Source organism: Erpetoichthys calabaricus, chromosome 1 (genome assembly GCF_900747795.2).
Source record: "Erpetoichthys calabaricus chromosome 1, fErpCal1.3, whole genome shotgun sequence".
NCBI classification, from domain to species: Eukaryota; Metazoa; Chordata; class Cladistia; order Polypteriformes; family Polypteridae; genus Erpetoichthys; species Erpetoichthys calabaricus.
Genome location: NC_041394.2, coordinates 355,606,244 through 355,618,417, shown reverse-complemented (window position 1 = coordinate 355,618,417; position 12,174 = coordinate 355,606,244). Strand labels below are relative to the sequence as shown.

Here is a 12,174-nt window from a genome sequence, read left to right as displayed (position 1 = left end):
TAATCAAAGTCAACATCCAAGATGTCCCACTATTATTATTAATTTCTTTTTCACAAGTTCTCTTTATCACTTTCAGGCCTCCATGAGACACACAGAGGCGGTGTGTCTGAATCTACAAGAACTTTGGAGGATCAGGCATCTCCTGGAGATCCACGCACCAGAGCTGTGGGCTTTGAGACTCGATACACAGAGCTGATGGTCATCAAACAGTACAAAAGAACATACAGTGAGAGGCTCCATGAACTGGAGAAGATGGGGAGAACTCATGCAGAGCTGATAGAGGAGCGGACAAAAGAGAAATGTGAGCGAATTTGGACTGAGCAGCTTTTTAGGAGGAGTCCTGGAAGTGATACAGACTCTCACATTGTAGTGGTTAGTGGGGTGGCTGGAATTGGGAAGACCACCATGGTCCAGAAGATCATGTTTGACTGGGCCAGAGGCACTCAGTACCAGAGGTTTGCATTTGTGTTCCTGTTTAAGTTCAGGGAGCTCAACCTACTAGACACGGAGACAGAGCCACAGATGCCTCTGACCAGGCTGATTGAAAGGCACTATAAATATCTCAATGACACAAGACTGAAGGACATCCTGCAGAAACCTGAATCTCTCCTCTTTATATTTGATGGACTGGATGAGTACAAACACAAACTGGATTTCACACAGAGGAAGTTCCCCTTAAACCCAGATGACTACTTACCTCTCCACATTTTGGTCTCCAGCCTGGTCAGAAGGACATTACTGAAGGGCTGTACAGTCCTGATAACAACCAGACCAACAGCCCTGGATACCCTGGACATGGAGAGAGTTGATCGATTTGCAGAGATCCTGGGGTTCTTCCCTGAACAAAGGCTGATGTACTTTAAGAAGTTCTTTGGTGATGCTGGTCGAGGCTCTGAGGCTTTTCAGTCCGTGGAGGAGAACGACATCCTGTACACCATGTGCTTCAACCCCTCGTACTGCTGGATTATCTGCTCTGTGCTGAAGAGCCACTTCATGACACCTGAAGAAGAGCGAGGAGCTGCCCCCAGAACTGTCACTGAGCTCTTTGTGATGTTCCTTCACAACATCCTCACCAATCACAAGCGAGAAGCCAAAGACCAGCAAGAGATTCTGGTCAAACTAGGAAAGATGGCTTATTATGGGGTGGCCAACAGAACTCTTGTGTTTTATGATAAGTTTGAGATGTCCACCTTTGGTCTCCAGCCAGTCCTATCCTTTCCATTCCTCTCAGGTTTCCTCAAAGAAATCCTTCAGAGAGAAAGCACTCTGGAGCACACGACGTACACATTCTACCACCTCACCCTGCAGGAGTTCATGGCAGCCTTATCATTTTACCTCGATCCATCAGGGGGTGTTGTGGAGCTGCTTGTGAAGCTGGAGTCATGTAACGATGGCCGGTTTGAGATTCTCACTCGATTTTTAGCAGGACTGGCCAGACCTTCTGTGTTTAAAACACTGGGGGGAGTCCTGGGGGAGTTTAAGGTGAAGACAGCAAAGCAGATACTGGAGTGGGTGAAGAAGAAAACTGAAGTGGCACTACGGGGACAAGATAAACGTGAAGTTCTGCGAGTGTGTCAGTGGCTCTATGAGACTCAGAATAAGAAATTAATTAGAGACACCATTGGGAAGGATTTAAAGATGAACTTTATTAAGATGACTTTATCTCCCCTGGACTGTGCTGTGCTGGGCTCTGTCATCAGCTGCTGTGGAGAACTTGAGGAGCTTGACCTGTCCTGGACACAGCTCACCTCAGAGTGCATCATGAGACTGGCGCCGGGGCTCATCTGCTGCAGACATGTCATGTGAGTAATAAAACCTTCATGAGTTTAGTTTGACTGTCTGTGGTTACAGAGGGTGACATTAGTGTGTCCATCAGGGGGTGTCAGGCCTACAAACAGACGAGGGTCCATGTCAGAACATACACTGCTATGTGTCACAGTGGCACCTAAAAGCCACAACAGCAGCTAAATAACAACAGAAATCTCAACACAAATAATATTTTATACTTGGCTTGTATTTAAGATTCTTTCAACGTAGAAATTAACACCCAGCCCTGTTGGAAGTCAATTGTAACTTTCTAAATGAGTTTTACAAAATTCATTTTGATATCATTATTAGACAAGTCTGCACAATTTAAATCTTTTCTTTTTTGCAATTTATGAGGTGGATTACTTTTAAAACATTTTTTTAATATCTGTGGGAACAAGTGACTGTAACAGTAACAATAAATAAGTAATAATTTTGTTAAATGTTCAATTTTGTCCAAAGAAACTACAGTATAATAGGAAACTTGTTTAACATAGAGAATGATAAAGATCAAACTCACCTCAATGTCCGTAGAATATCAGTGTCAAGTGACAAGGACACAACCTGTGTGTGGTCATCAGTAAACATTGAAACTTCATTATCAAAATTCAGTGTTTTATTGGAAATAGAGGAACAGAAACACCTTCGGTTAACAGTTCTTCTGAGATTAAAACTCTTTTTTAATGAAGTCCACGTGAAATGTGCCTTGGCTCATTCAGTAGTTCACATGCCAGTGTGCCAGAGTGCTGCCATTGTGCCTGTGCCCCTCAGACAGACAGACAGACAGACAGACAGACAGACAGACAGACAGACAGACAGACAGACAGACAGACAGATAGATAGATAGATAGATAGATAGATAGATAGATAGATAGATAGATAGATAGATAGATAGATAGATAGATAGATAGATAGATAGATAGATAGATAGATAGATAGATACTTTATTAATCCCAAGGGGAAATTCACAATTCTGTGTGCTGTAGAATGCAAAGGTATTAAATGTGAGTGCTCAGCTATTTCAAGTGTACTATAATTATGTGCATATTTTTTTTTTAAAGTAATACGTATAATATGCCCATTATGTCATGAAAATGTAAAGCAATATCTTTGTAAACTGAAATGAGGATTTAAAACAGTAGAGTTGAGGGGACATCACATAGCTGAATGATTGCGGTTAACAGCCGGTATTGGAAGGGTCCATGTAGATCATGGAGGAGACGTCACGTATAGGGAGAATGGACTGGCAAGTACATCAGAGATGTTAACGTCCATTAGTCTGTCTGCATGGCCACCAGTGCGTATACTGAAAGATCCAGGGATGGATTGTCTCACAGAACTGAGGACAGTAAAGCAGATGGTGTCACGTCTGAGCCCCAGTGAGATGTGATGTGGAGCTGACAGTGTGAATGTTGAGGCAGTGAATGAGGCAGATGAGAACATGTGGAGATGTGTAGAAGGAGATGTCAGTGGCCATGCGTGGCAGTAACAGAGTGCAGCAAAGGAAGGAGACAGCAGATGGCACAAGCCCCATGAACACCTGACTCATTACAATACGTATCCATGGGCCTTCTAAATATTCCCCCAGAAATAAAGGTTTTTCTAATGAATTAAATCCTGGAATAAATCTACTTTATTACCTGAGGTGTTTACTGTATTAGAGAATTGATATTGGTGCGCAAATTATACGAAGAGAATTTCATATAAAGAGGGTTTTGCGCAATCGGCAAGATCCTTTATTGCCCCCGGAGGAAATTCTGTATAAAAGATACCGCTTTAGCTGAGGGGGAATATTGTACCTCAAAGATTTATTAGCACCTTATATTCGAAGTCAAACTAGGAGAAGTCGGGCTCTCACAACCACACAGACAGTAGGCATTGCTTTGAGGTTTCTTGCAAGCGGCACTTTTTTATATACCGTAGGCGATGCGGAACATCTATCGAAAAGTGCAGTTTGCCAGGCAATTCGTAAAGTCTGTTTGGCTCTGAAATATTTCCTTCAGGTTTTCATTGTGTTTCCTGGACACCTGCGTGTGCAGACAATAAAAGAGGCGTTTCATGCCACTGCAGGTAGGTAATACACAGGTAAGAACACCCACAGTTCCATAAAGAATCTCACAATCAGCCTAACATTCTCATTACCAGGATTTCCAAATGTGATTGGCGCACATGGAACTGATCAGAGTGGAGTTTGATCAAACATTATTTGGAAAATGTACCTCTCCTCCTGATGAATAATCAGACACAGTGTCTTCATCAAATATTTGACCTTCGTCAATATCTCGTTGGTCAGACACAGGTTCAAGGGATATGACATTCCCTGCAACTGACCCAACAAAAAAGAGGGCTATATGGAACATACCTATGGCACACATGGAGGACAAATATATGCAATGACCATCCTTTACCTGAAATGAAGTGACCACTGCATCCTGCCACTGGTTCTGAGGAGGAGCTTCCCCCTGGAATGCCCTCAGAAACAGGGCGATGGGCATTTTGCTGGAGAGTCAACTCTTCTGCAGGGGTTAGGTCTGGACCGCGTGGACCTCCACCTGTTTTTTGCTTGTCTGCCTCCTTGTTAGCTTTAAAATTAATGTTCTTTACATTATATATGATTCTTTATGTCAACAATTCTTTAAATAGTTATATACCAATATTTACCAGTTTGAAGTATATTCTTGTACTTCACTTTAACCTGTTCCCACGTTCTCCTTGTGCTCACGTTTGATCTGGAATTATGACATATTAAATAATAATTAATCTGACACATAGGAAATGAAACGCTGCATTCAGTAAGTACAATGTACACTACTTAGCGTTTAATTTTTTCGGCCACTTTTTGCCAGCCGTCTTTTCTGGTCTGGGCTGCTTTTGCAGTGTTACCCCTTGAGCATATTAAATCTTGAAATTCTTCATGTCCTTCGAATAAAAGGTCTTGCGCCGCGTGTGTGAAAAAAAAATGCGCCCGTTCTTTCGTCATTTTGTTACAGCCTATCAAAGACTTGCTGATCATGTTTTCTAGACTCAATATATATGGGCTTTTCACTCAGCGTGGGCGCGCGCATTCATCTCAGATGATTAGATACAGCTACGCTAATCTAATACACATCTGCGTTTGAAAAACCGACTTATCTGGATGAGTTTCACTGGCATTAACTCATTCAAGATGAGGCACCTGATCTCGGATGGTTTAAGCGACGTACGAAAAATACCCCCCTGTTCTGAACAACAACTGGGGCTTATTAACTCACTGTTTCTCAGTTATAGTAAGAAGATTCTACATCTTGCTAACTTATAGGGGAAAAAGACTAAACCATTGTCTATGACTATGGAAGAAATTATATTCTATTCAAATAAAGAAAACATTAACATGAGTTTAACTCAAATCTTTAACTTTCTATGATTGGCTCTTATAACAACAACAACAACAACATTTATTTCTATAGCACATCTTCATGCAAATAATGCAGCTCAAAGTGCTTTACATGATGAAGAAAGAGAAAAAAAAAGACAAAGTAAGAATTAAAATAAGAGAACACTAATTAACATAGAATAAAAGAGGAGGACAGAAAAAACGAAGAAAACTCCAGACGGCGGGAGAAAAGGAAAAAATTTGCAGGGGTTCAGAGGCCACGAGACCACCCAGCCCCCTCTAGGCATTCTATCTCACATTAATGACCTCAATCAGTCCTCATTGTATTCAGGGTTCTCATGGAAGAACTTGATGATGACGGTCATGTGGACTTCTGGCCTTTAATCCATCAATGTGGGGACATCATGGTGCTTTGATTAGGTGGTGCTGGTGCAGATAGAAAAGGACAGCAGAGAAAGTAGGGGTTACTACGGATTATGGAGCCACCATGCATAATAATGATAATTAATTGAATACACAGAGCATCAGGATTAAACTAAAATGAAGCTCTGAAAAAGCCATACTAAAGTAATGTGCTTTCAGCAGTTTTTTAAAGTGCTCCACTGTATTAGCCTGGCGAATTCCTACTGGCGGCTTTTCCAGATTTGAGGTGCATAACAGCAGAAGGCCGCCTCACCATTTCTTTTAAGTTTTGCTCTTGGAATTCTAAGGAGACACTCAGTTGAGGATCTGAGGTTACGATTTGGAATATAAGGTGTCAGACATTCCGATATATAAGATGGAGTGAGATTATTTAAGGCTTTATAAACCATAAGCAGAATTTTAAAGTCAATCCTGAATGACACAGGTAACCAGTGTAGTGACATCAAAACTGGAGAGATGTGCTCGGATTTTCTTTTCCTAGTTAGGATTCTAGCAGCTGCACTCTGCACTGGTTGCAATCGATTTGTCTTTTTTGAACTAATTTCTCAGCATCTTTCAATGATATAAGAGGTCCAACTTTTGCTATGTTTCTTAAGTGAAAAAATAAACAAAAAAAAAAAAAGAATACAGCTGAGAGCCCCTGCAGTAGATGTCATCATGCTGGACTTATACTTGGAATATAGCAGCTTCACTGGGACAGATGTGTAATGTGGTACTTGTCATGTGAGGAAATGTTGACAGCAGAGACAAATTTAGTGTCTTCAGGTCTGAAAATGAAAATAAATTACTAAGAGCGACTCTGTCTCTCTGTCTTTATCTCTCAATGTCTTCATTTCCTTTCTCTTCATCTCCACAGCCTGCAGTCATGTCATCTCACCACTGAATGTTGCTCAGCCTTCTCCTCGGTTCTTACTGCTGGACACTCGGAAATGATTGAGTTGGACCTGAGTGGAAATGACCTGTGGGTTTCAGGAGTGTCTGAGCTGTGTAAGATCCTGAGGGACCCAAACTGTAAATTAAAGAAACTGAGGTGAGGAGACAAGGAGTGTCTGTGTGTTGATTTTAAAAATGTCATTAACTATTCACCAACACTCAGTCACCTTGACTTCTCTTCCTCTCTCTTCATCTCTACAGGCTGTGGTCTTGTGGTCTCACCTCTGGATGTTGCTCAGCTCTCTCCACAGCGCTCTCTGCTTCACACTCACCACTGACTGAGTTGGACCTGAAAGGCAATGAACTGGGGGATTCAGGGGCGATTGAGTTGTGTGAGGGGCTGAGGAGCAAAAACTGTAAATTAGAAAAACTAAGGTGAGGAAATGAGAAAGATGTGTGTGTTGGATTTTTGGAATTCTAGCAACTACACAGATTGTGAGTGATGAAACGAAAGGAATGGAAATAAGGACCATGTTTAAAAATTAAATGAACACTCCTGACAAGGCTGCAGTGTCACCTGAGCCATCAGATTTCCAAGTGTTATTTTTGTTGTTTTTTACCTGAAGACGTCAGCATTTTTGCTATCACTCACATTCGGTCACTCAGCTTCTGTTAATCTCCTCTCTCTTTATGCCCACAGCCTGGCCTCATGTCTTCTCATCTCCAGATGTTGCTCAGCTCTCTCCTCGGCTCTCTCTGATGAATACTCAAGGCTGACTGAGCTGGACCTGAGTCACAATGAACTGGGGGATTCAGGAGTGACTGAGCTGTGTGAGGGGCTGAGGAACACAAACTGTAAAATAAAGAAACTTAAGTGAGTGAAAAAGGGAGTGAGTGTGTGTGCTGGTATTAAGAATTTTATCCCAGTAGCCTTATAGATTTCAGTATTAACAGTGTTGACTTCACACCAGGCTGCAGTGTCACCTGAGTTGTCAGATTTACTGAGATGAGTTCACTTGCTAACATGATGAACTGTTCCTGTCACTCATTCATTGTGTCTTCACCTCCTCTCTTTTTATCTCCACAGGCTGTGGTCTTGTGGTCTCACCATCAGATGTTGCTCGGCTCTCTCCTCAGCTCTCTCTACTTCACACTCACCACTAACCGAGCTGGACCTGAGAGGCAATGGACTGAAGGATTCAGGGGTGATTGAGTTCAGTGAGGGGATGAGGAGCAAACATTGTAAATTAGAAAAACTGGGGTGAGGAAATGAGAAAGATGTGTGTGTGTGTATTGGATTTTTGGAATTCTAGCAACTATACAGGTTGTGAGTAATGAAATGAAAGAAATGGAAATAAGGAGCATGTTTAAAAATTAAATGAACACTCCTGACAAGGCTGCAGTGTCACCTGAGCCATCAGGTTTCCAAGTGTTACTTTTGTTGTTGTTTACCTGAAGATGTCAGAGTTTTTGCTTTCACTCACATTCAGTCACTCAGCGTCTGTTAATCTCCTCTCTCTTTCTCACTACAGGCTGTGGTCATGTTCTCTCACCTCCAGATGTTGCTCAGCTCTCTTTTCGGCTGTCTCTGATGAACACTCACAGCTGACTGAGCTGAACCTGAGTCAGAATGAACTGGGGGATTCAGGAGTGACTGAGCTGTGTGAGGGGCTGAGGAACACAAACTGTAAAATAAAGAAACTTAAGTGAGTGAAAAAGGGAGTGAGTGTGTGTGCTGGTATTAAGAATTTTATCCCAGTAGCCTTATAGAGTTCAGTATTAACAGTGTTGACTTCACGCCAGGCTGCAGTGTCACCTGAGTTGTCAGATTTACTGAGATGAGTTCATTTGCTAACATGATAAACTGTGCCTGTCACTCATTCATTGTGTCTTCACTTCTCTCTCTCCTTCTCCACAGCCTTGAGTATTGTCGTCTCACCTCCAGATGTTGCTCAACTCTCTCCTCAGCTCTTTCTGCTCCACACTCACGACTGACTGAACTGAAACTGAGCTACAACAACCTGGAGGATTCAGGAGTGGATCAGCTGTGTGAGGGGCTAAGGAGTGAAAACTGCAAATTAGAGAAACTGAGGTGAGTGAAAAAGCGAGTGTTTGTTGGTATTAAGAATTTTATCCTAGTAGCCTTACAGATGTCAATATTAATCGTGTTGACTTCATGGCAGGCTGCAGGGTCACCTGAGTTGTCAGATTTTTTTTTTAATAAAATGAATTATTACTGTCACTCACTCACCTCCTCCCTCTTTATCTCCACAGCCTTTGGTCATGTGATCTCACCTTCAGATGTTGCTCAGCTCTCTCGTCGTCTCTCTCTGCTCCACTCTCACCCCTGGCTGAGCTGATGCTAAGTTGCAATAATCTAGGGGATTCTGGAGTGACTGCACTGTGTGAGGGGCTGAGGAGTGAAAACTGTAAATTAGAGAAACTTAGGTGAGAAGAGGAAGAGTGAGAGTTTAAACTACACATAGTGATTCCACACCAGACAGCAGCCTCACCTAAATTATCACATTAGTCAAGCTGAGTTAATATTTTTCATTTTTACATTGTCACATTCTGAGTCACACAAATAAAACTTTTAAAGCGCAGCTCATTCTTGAACTTTGAGGAAAAGATTTGGAATCTTTTAGTAAAGAAAAAAGTAAAAGAGAAAAGTGCAGAAAACTAATATTCAATCAAATTTGACTCCATTTCTGTCTTCCTAAAATTAATAAAACTGAAAGGCAACTTCTTCAGAGGTCCTGTGCTGGACGTGATGAAACTCCACAGTTGGGTAAAGGCTGTTTGCGTTAGTGGTAGTGAGATGAGCACTTTTAAAGACTTTTAGTAAAGGAAATATGAGACTTGAGTGCTAAAACACCTAACACACAGTTGATCCTGCATCTCTCTGACCAGGTTTGTTTGAAGGTGTGTTTTCTTTGAAGCTAAGCCCGGTCTAGAAAGCCATAATACAGTGTGTCTGCTCCATACGTCACAACATCAACATCAGAATTGTCACTGGCAGTCTCAGTCACTCACCTTCTGTCCTCATCTCTCTTTATCTTTACAGTCTGACTAAATGTGGTCTCACCTCTGCATGTTGCTCCGCTCTCTCGTCAGCTCTCTCTGCTCCACATTCACGACTGACCGAGCTGAGCCTGACTGAGATTCACTTGGAAGATTCAGGAGTGACTGAGCTGTGTGAGGGGCTGAGGAGCACAAACTGCAAATTACAGAAATTGTGGTGAGTGAAACCCTGTTTATGTGTAACAGCCTGAGCCTGAGCCTGCCATTGCACATGTCAAAGTACGGCCTACCATATTAGGAGCCTTTTCATCACTGAGTGAGAAAGAGTTGACCTTTATCTCCACTCAATGAAATGGTTGCTTAGTCACCCAAAGGTTTCAGGTTTGTGGCTGATGGTCTGCATTTAACTGGTGACACAACAAATGTGATTCCTTAGCAGAGGCAAATATTGCCATGTCTGAATTTCTGAAGGTGGGTGGCAAGTGTACCACCAGTCCAAGTGTGTACTGAAGCAGGAGACTGAGAGCCAGCAGCCTGATATACACACATACTGAGGTGTGCTGGAGCAGCTTAGAAGATGTCCAATCTGCCAACTGGGAAGTTCTCCTTCATGGCATAGTGATGTGAGAGCTTCTTTGTAACCCAATGGTCGTTGGTTTGTGGCTGGTGAGAAACAAGTAGATGTCAATTTTTGACCAAAGATAAAGTGTATGCATGTGTGTTTTGGTTTTATTAATTTATTTCTAGCAAATTCATGGATGAGAGTTGGTACTTCTAGGATGCTAGTCAGCCACACAAATATTTAAACATTAGTGTTGTACTCTTCAGATCCACACTTGCTGCCATCTAGTGCTCTGAGGAAGTGGAAGCACATTCATAATAAGATTTCTCCTGTTTGTAGTTGAGGTCTTGAATGTCCTGACTTTGTGATGACAGTGCTCCCTGCTGGTCACTTTCAGTGTTACTTCACATTAGATTGATCAGATCTGTATTGGCTCAGATAAGGTGATTGGTCATCCCAATGAAATGTGTTTACACACTCAAATTCTGAAGGGTCAGCACAGCTAACATGGTGACAGGTGACCCATCCTCAACAACAGAGGAACTTTTTGTTCTCTGTGTCGTGTCTGTTTTAGTTTTCTGATTTGTCATCACACAGTTCTGTATCTTTATTAAGTAGACATCCCCTCCTAATGCTTTCCCCACCTCATTGTCTTCTCTTGGTATCTTCAGTAATGAAATAGAAAATGAGAAGGAGAGTTGCAATCAGACAGGGCAGCAGAAGTGACCAGAGTGACAGTGGGCAAACAGAGAAGGATGTCTGGGACTGAAAGAGCAACTGGGTGATGACAAAGATAAAATACAACTAGATAAGCAGTCAGTCCTAAAGACAATTAAAGGGGGGTTTAGCAGGTCTATAAGGCAGCAAGAAGGGCTGATGAAGTGTAGTGACAGTGAACAGAACTGAGAGGATGAGAGAGCTCTGTGCTCAACTAGTGAAGGAAAACATGAAAGTCAACAGCAACCAGAAGTGGTGGAAAGAAGAATCAGACAACAGAGATTAAAGGGAATTGAGGGAAAGAAACAGAAATAAATGGAGCATCACAAGGTCAGACGAACATGGAGACAACTGAAGCAAACAAAGCAAAAGAAGACTGGTGAGGAGATGGTTCGGCATCTTTTAGTGTAAACTTCAGTCAAGACAAATAGGAGAGGCTTCTCCCTGAGTCAACAAAGGATAACAAAACAAGATGGAACCTACAAATACATGAGGTAACAAACTCAAACCTGTTACAGTTAATGAACTGCAGGATTCTGCAGATGCACTGCTCGGACTTGCTGATCCAAGGATCCTGTTAGGCACCCAGTTAAAAAGTGTGGAATTATAGGAAAATATTTCAGGGAAAGACTTCTAGGGTATTAAATGAGTGTGAAGTGATGTGGGGTTAACTTGTACCTCTGTCTCCTCCACAGGGTGTGCCCTTTACAGAACACTAAGAATGTGAAAAGAAGCCTGAAGTCACTACAGGAGGAGCTGATCAGATCAGGACGGCGAATAGACATCAGTGTATGAGAAGAGCAGCTTTGTGACCAAACAGTGATGGTGCCCCTTGTCAGCTCATTTCCTCAGTTGCTCTACTGAAAATTTTTCTTTGGACTTTCTACTTTTTTGTTTTCAGTTTTGACTTGATTTGTTCCCAAGGGGATTGAATGAATAAATACTTTAATGGATAGATACTCACATACTATGGTCTGAACACACTCTAGAATGACTAAAAAGTAAGGAAAATTTAAAAAGAAAAAAAAAGAAAACCTCTGACTTGACAGTCCCAGTCACAAGTGGTCTCATTTAGGCGTATCACTGTTGGTATAAAGAAGCCCCCGTAGCATTTCATGACACACTTTGGCTACATAAAGCTCTTTATCAAAAAAATTTCACTGTCTGTATGGAAAAAAATAAGCAAGACTTGCATAGATGGTCAACCCTTCATCTCACTCTAGCCGGAAGAATTAACATTGTTAAGATGAATATCCTTCCTAAGCTTCTCTTTTTATTTCAAAACATCCAATATACATCAATAAATCATTTTTTAAGAAATTATATTCAACCATAACCTCATTTATTTGGAATTCAAAACATCCACGTATGCAAAGAGTGACCCTACAAAGACCTCAGG

General features: G+C 41.8%; 1 protein-coding gene across 3 annotated transcripts in view; it reads left to right on the top strand.

Moving 5' to 3' along the window:
* The window catches only part of LOC114642525 (NACHT, LRR and PYD domains-containing protein 3-like), a 141,149-nt gene extending 129,195 nt beyond the window's left edge, over positions 1-11,954 (top strand). The window contains exons 5-14 of one of the 3 annotated variants that reach the window (XM_051924925.1): positions 77-1,802; positions 6,459-6,632; positions 6,737-6,910; positions 7,176-7,349; positions 7,563-7,736; positions 8,008-8,181; positions 8,394-8,567; positions 8,750-8,923; positions 9,540-9,713; positions 11,471-11,954. In XM_051924925.1, the coding sequence (XP_051780885.1) occupies positions 77-1,802; positions 6,459-6,632; positions 6,737-6,910; positions 7,176-7,349; positions 7,563-7,736; positions 8,008-8,181; positions 8,394-8,567; positions 8,750-8,923; positions 9,540-9,713; positions 11,471-11,570 (3,218 nt within the window). In that variant the 3' untranslated portion in view covers positions 11,571-11,954. The remainder of the gene's footprint in view (positions 1-76; positions 1,803-6,458; positions 6,633-6,736; positions 6,911-7,175; positions 7,350-7,562; positions 7,737-8,007; positions 8,182-8,393; positions 8,568-8,749; positions 8,924-9,539; positions 9,714-11,470) is intronic. The other 2 variants (XM_028791387.2, XM_051924926.1) reach the window with 2 other exon arrangements.
* Positions 11,955-12,174: the final 220 nt, after the last annotated feature.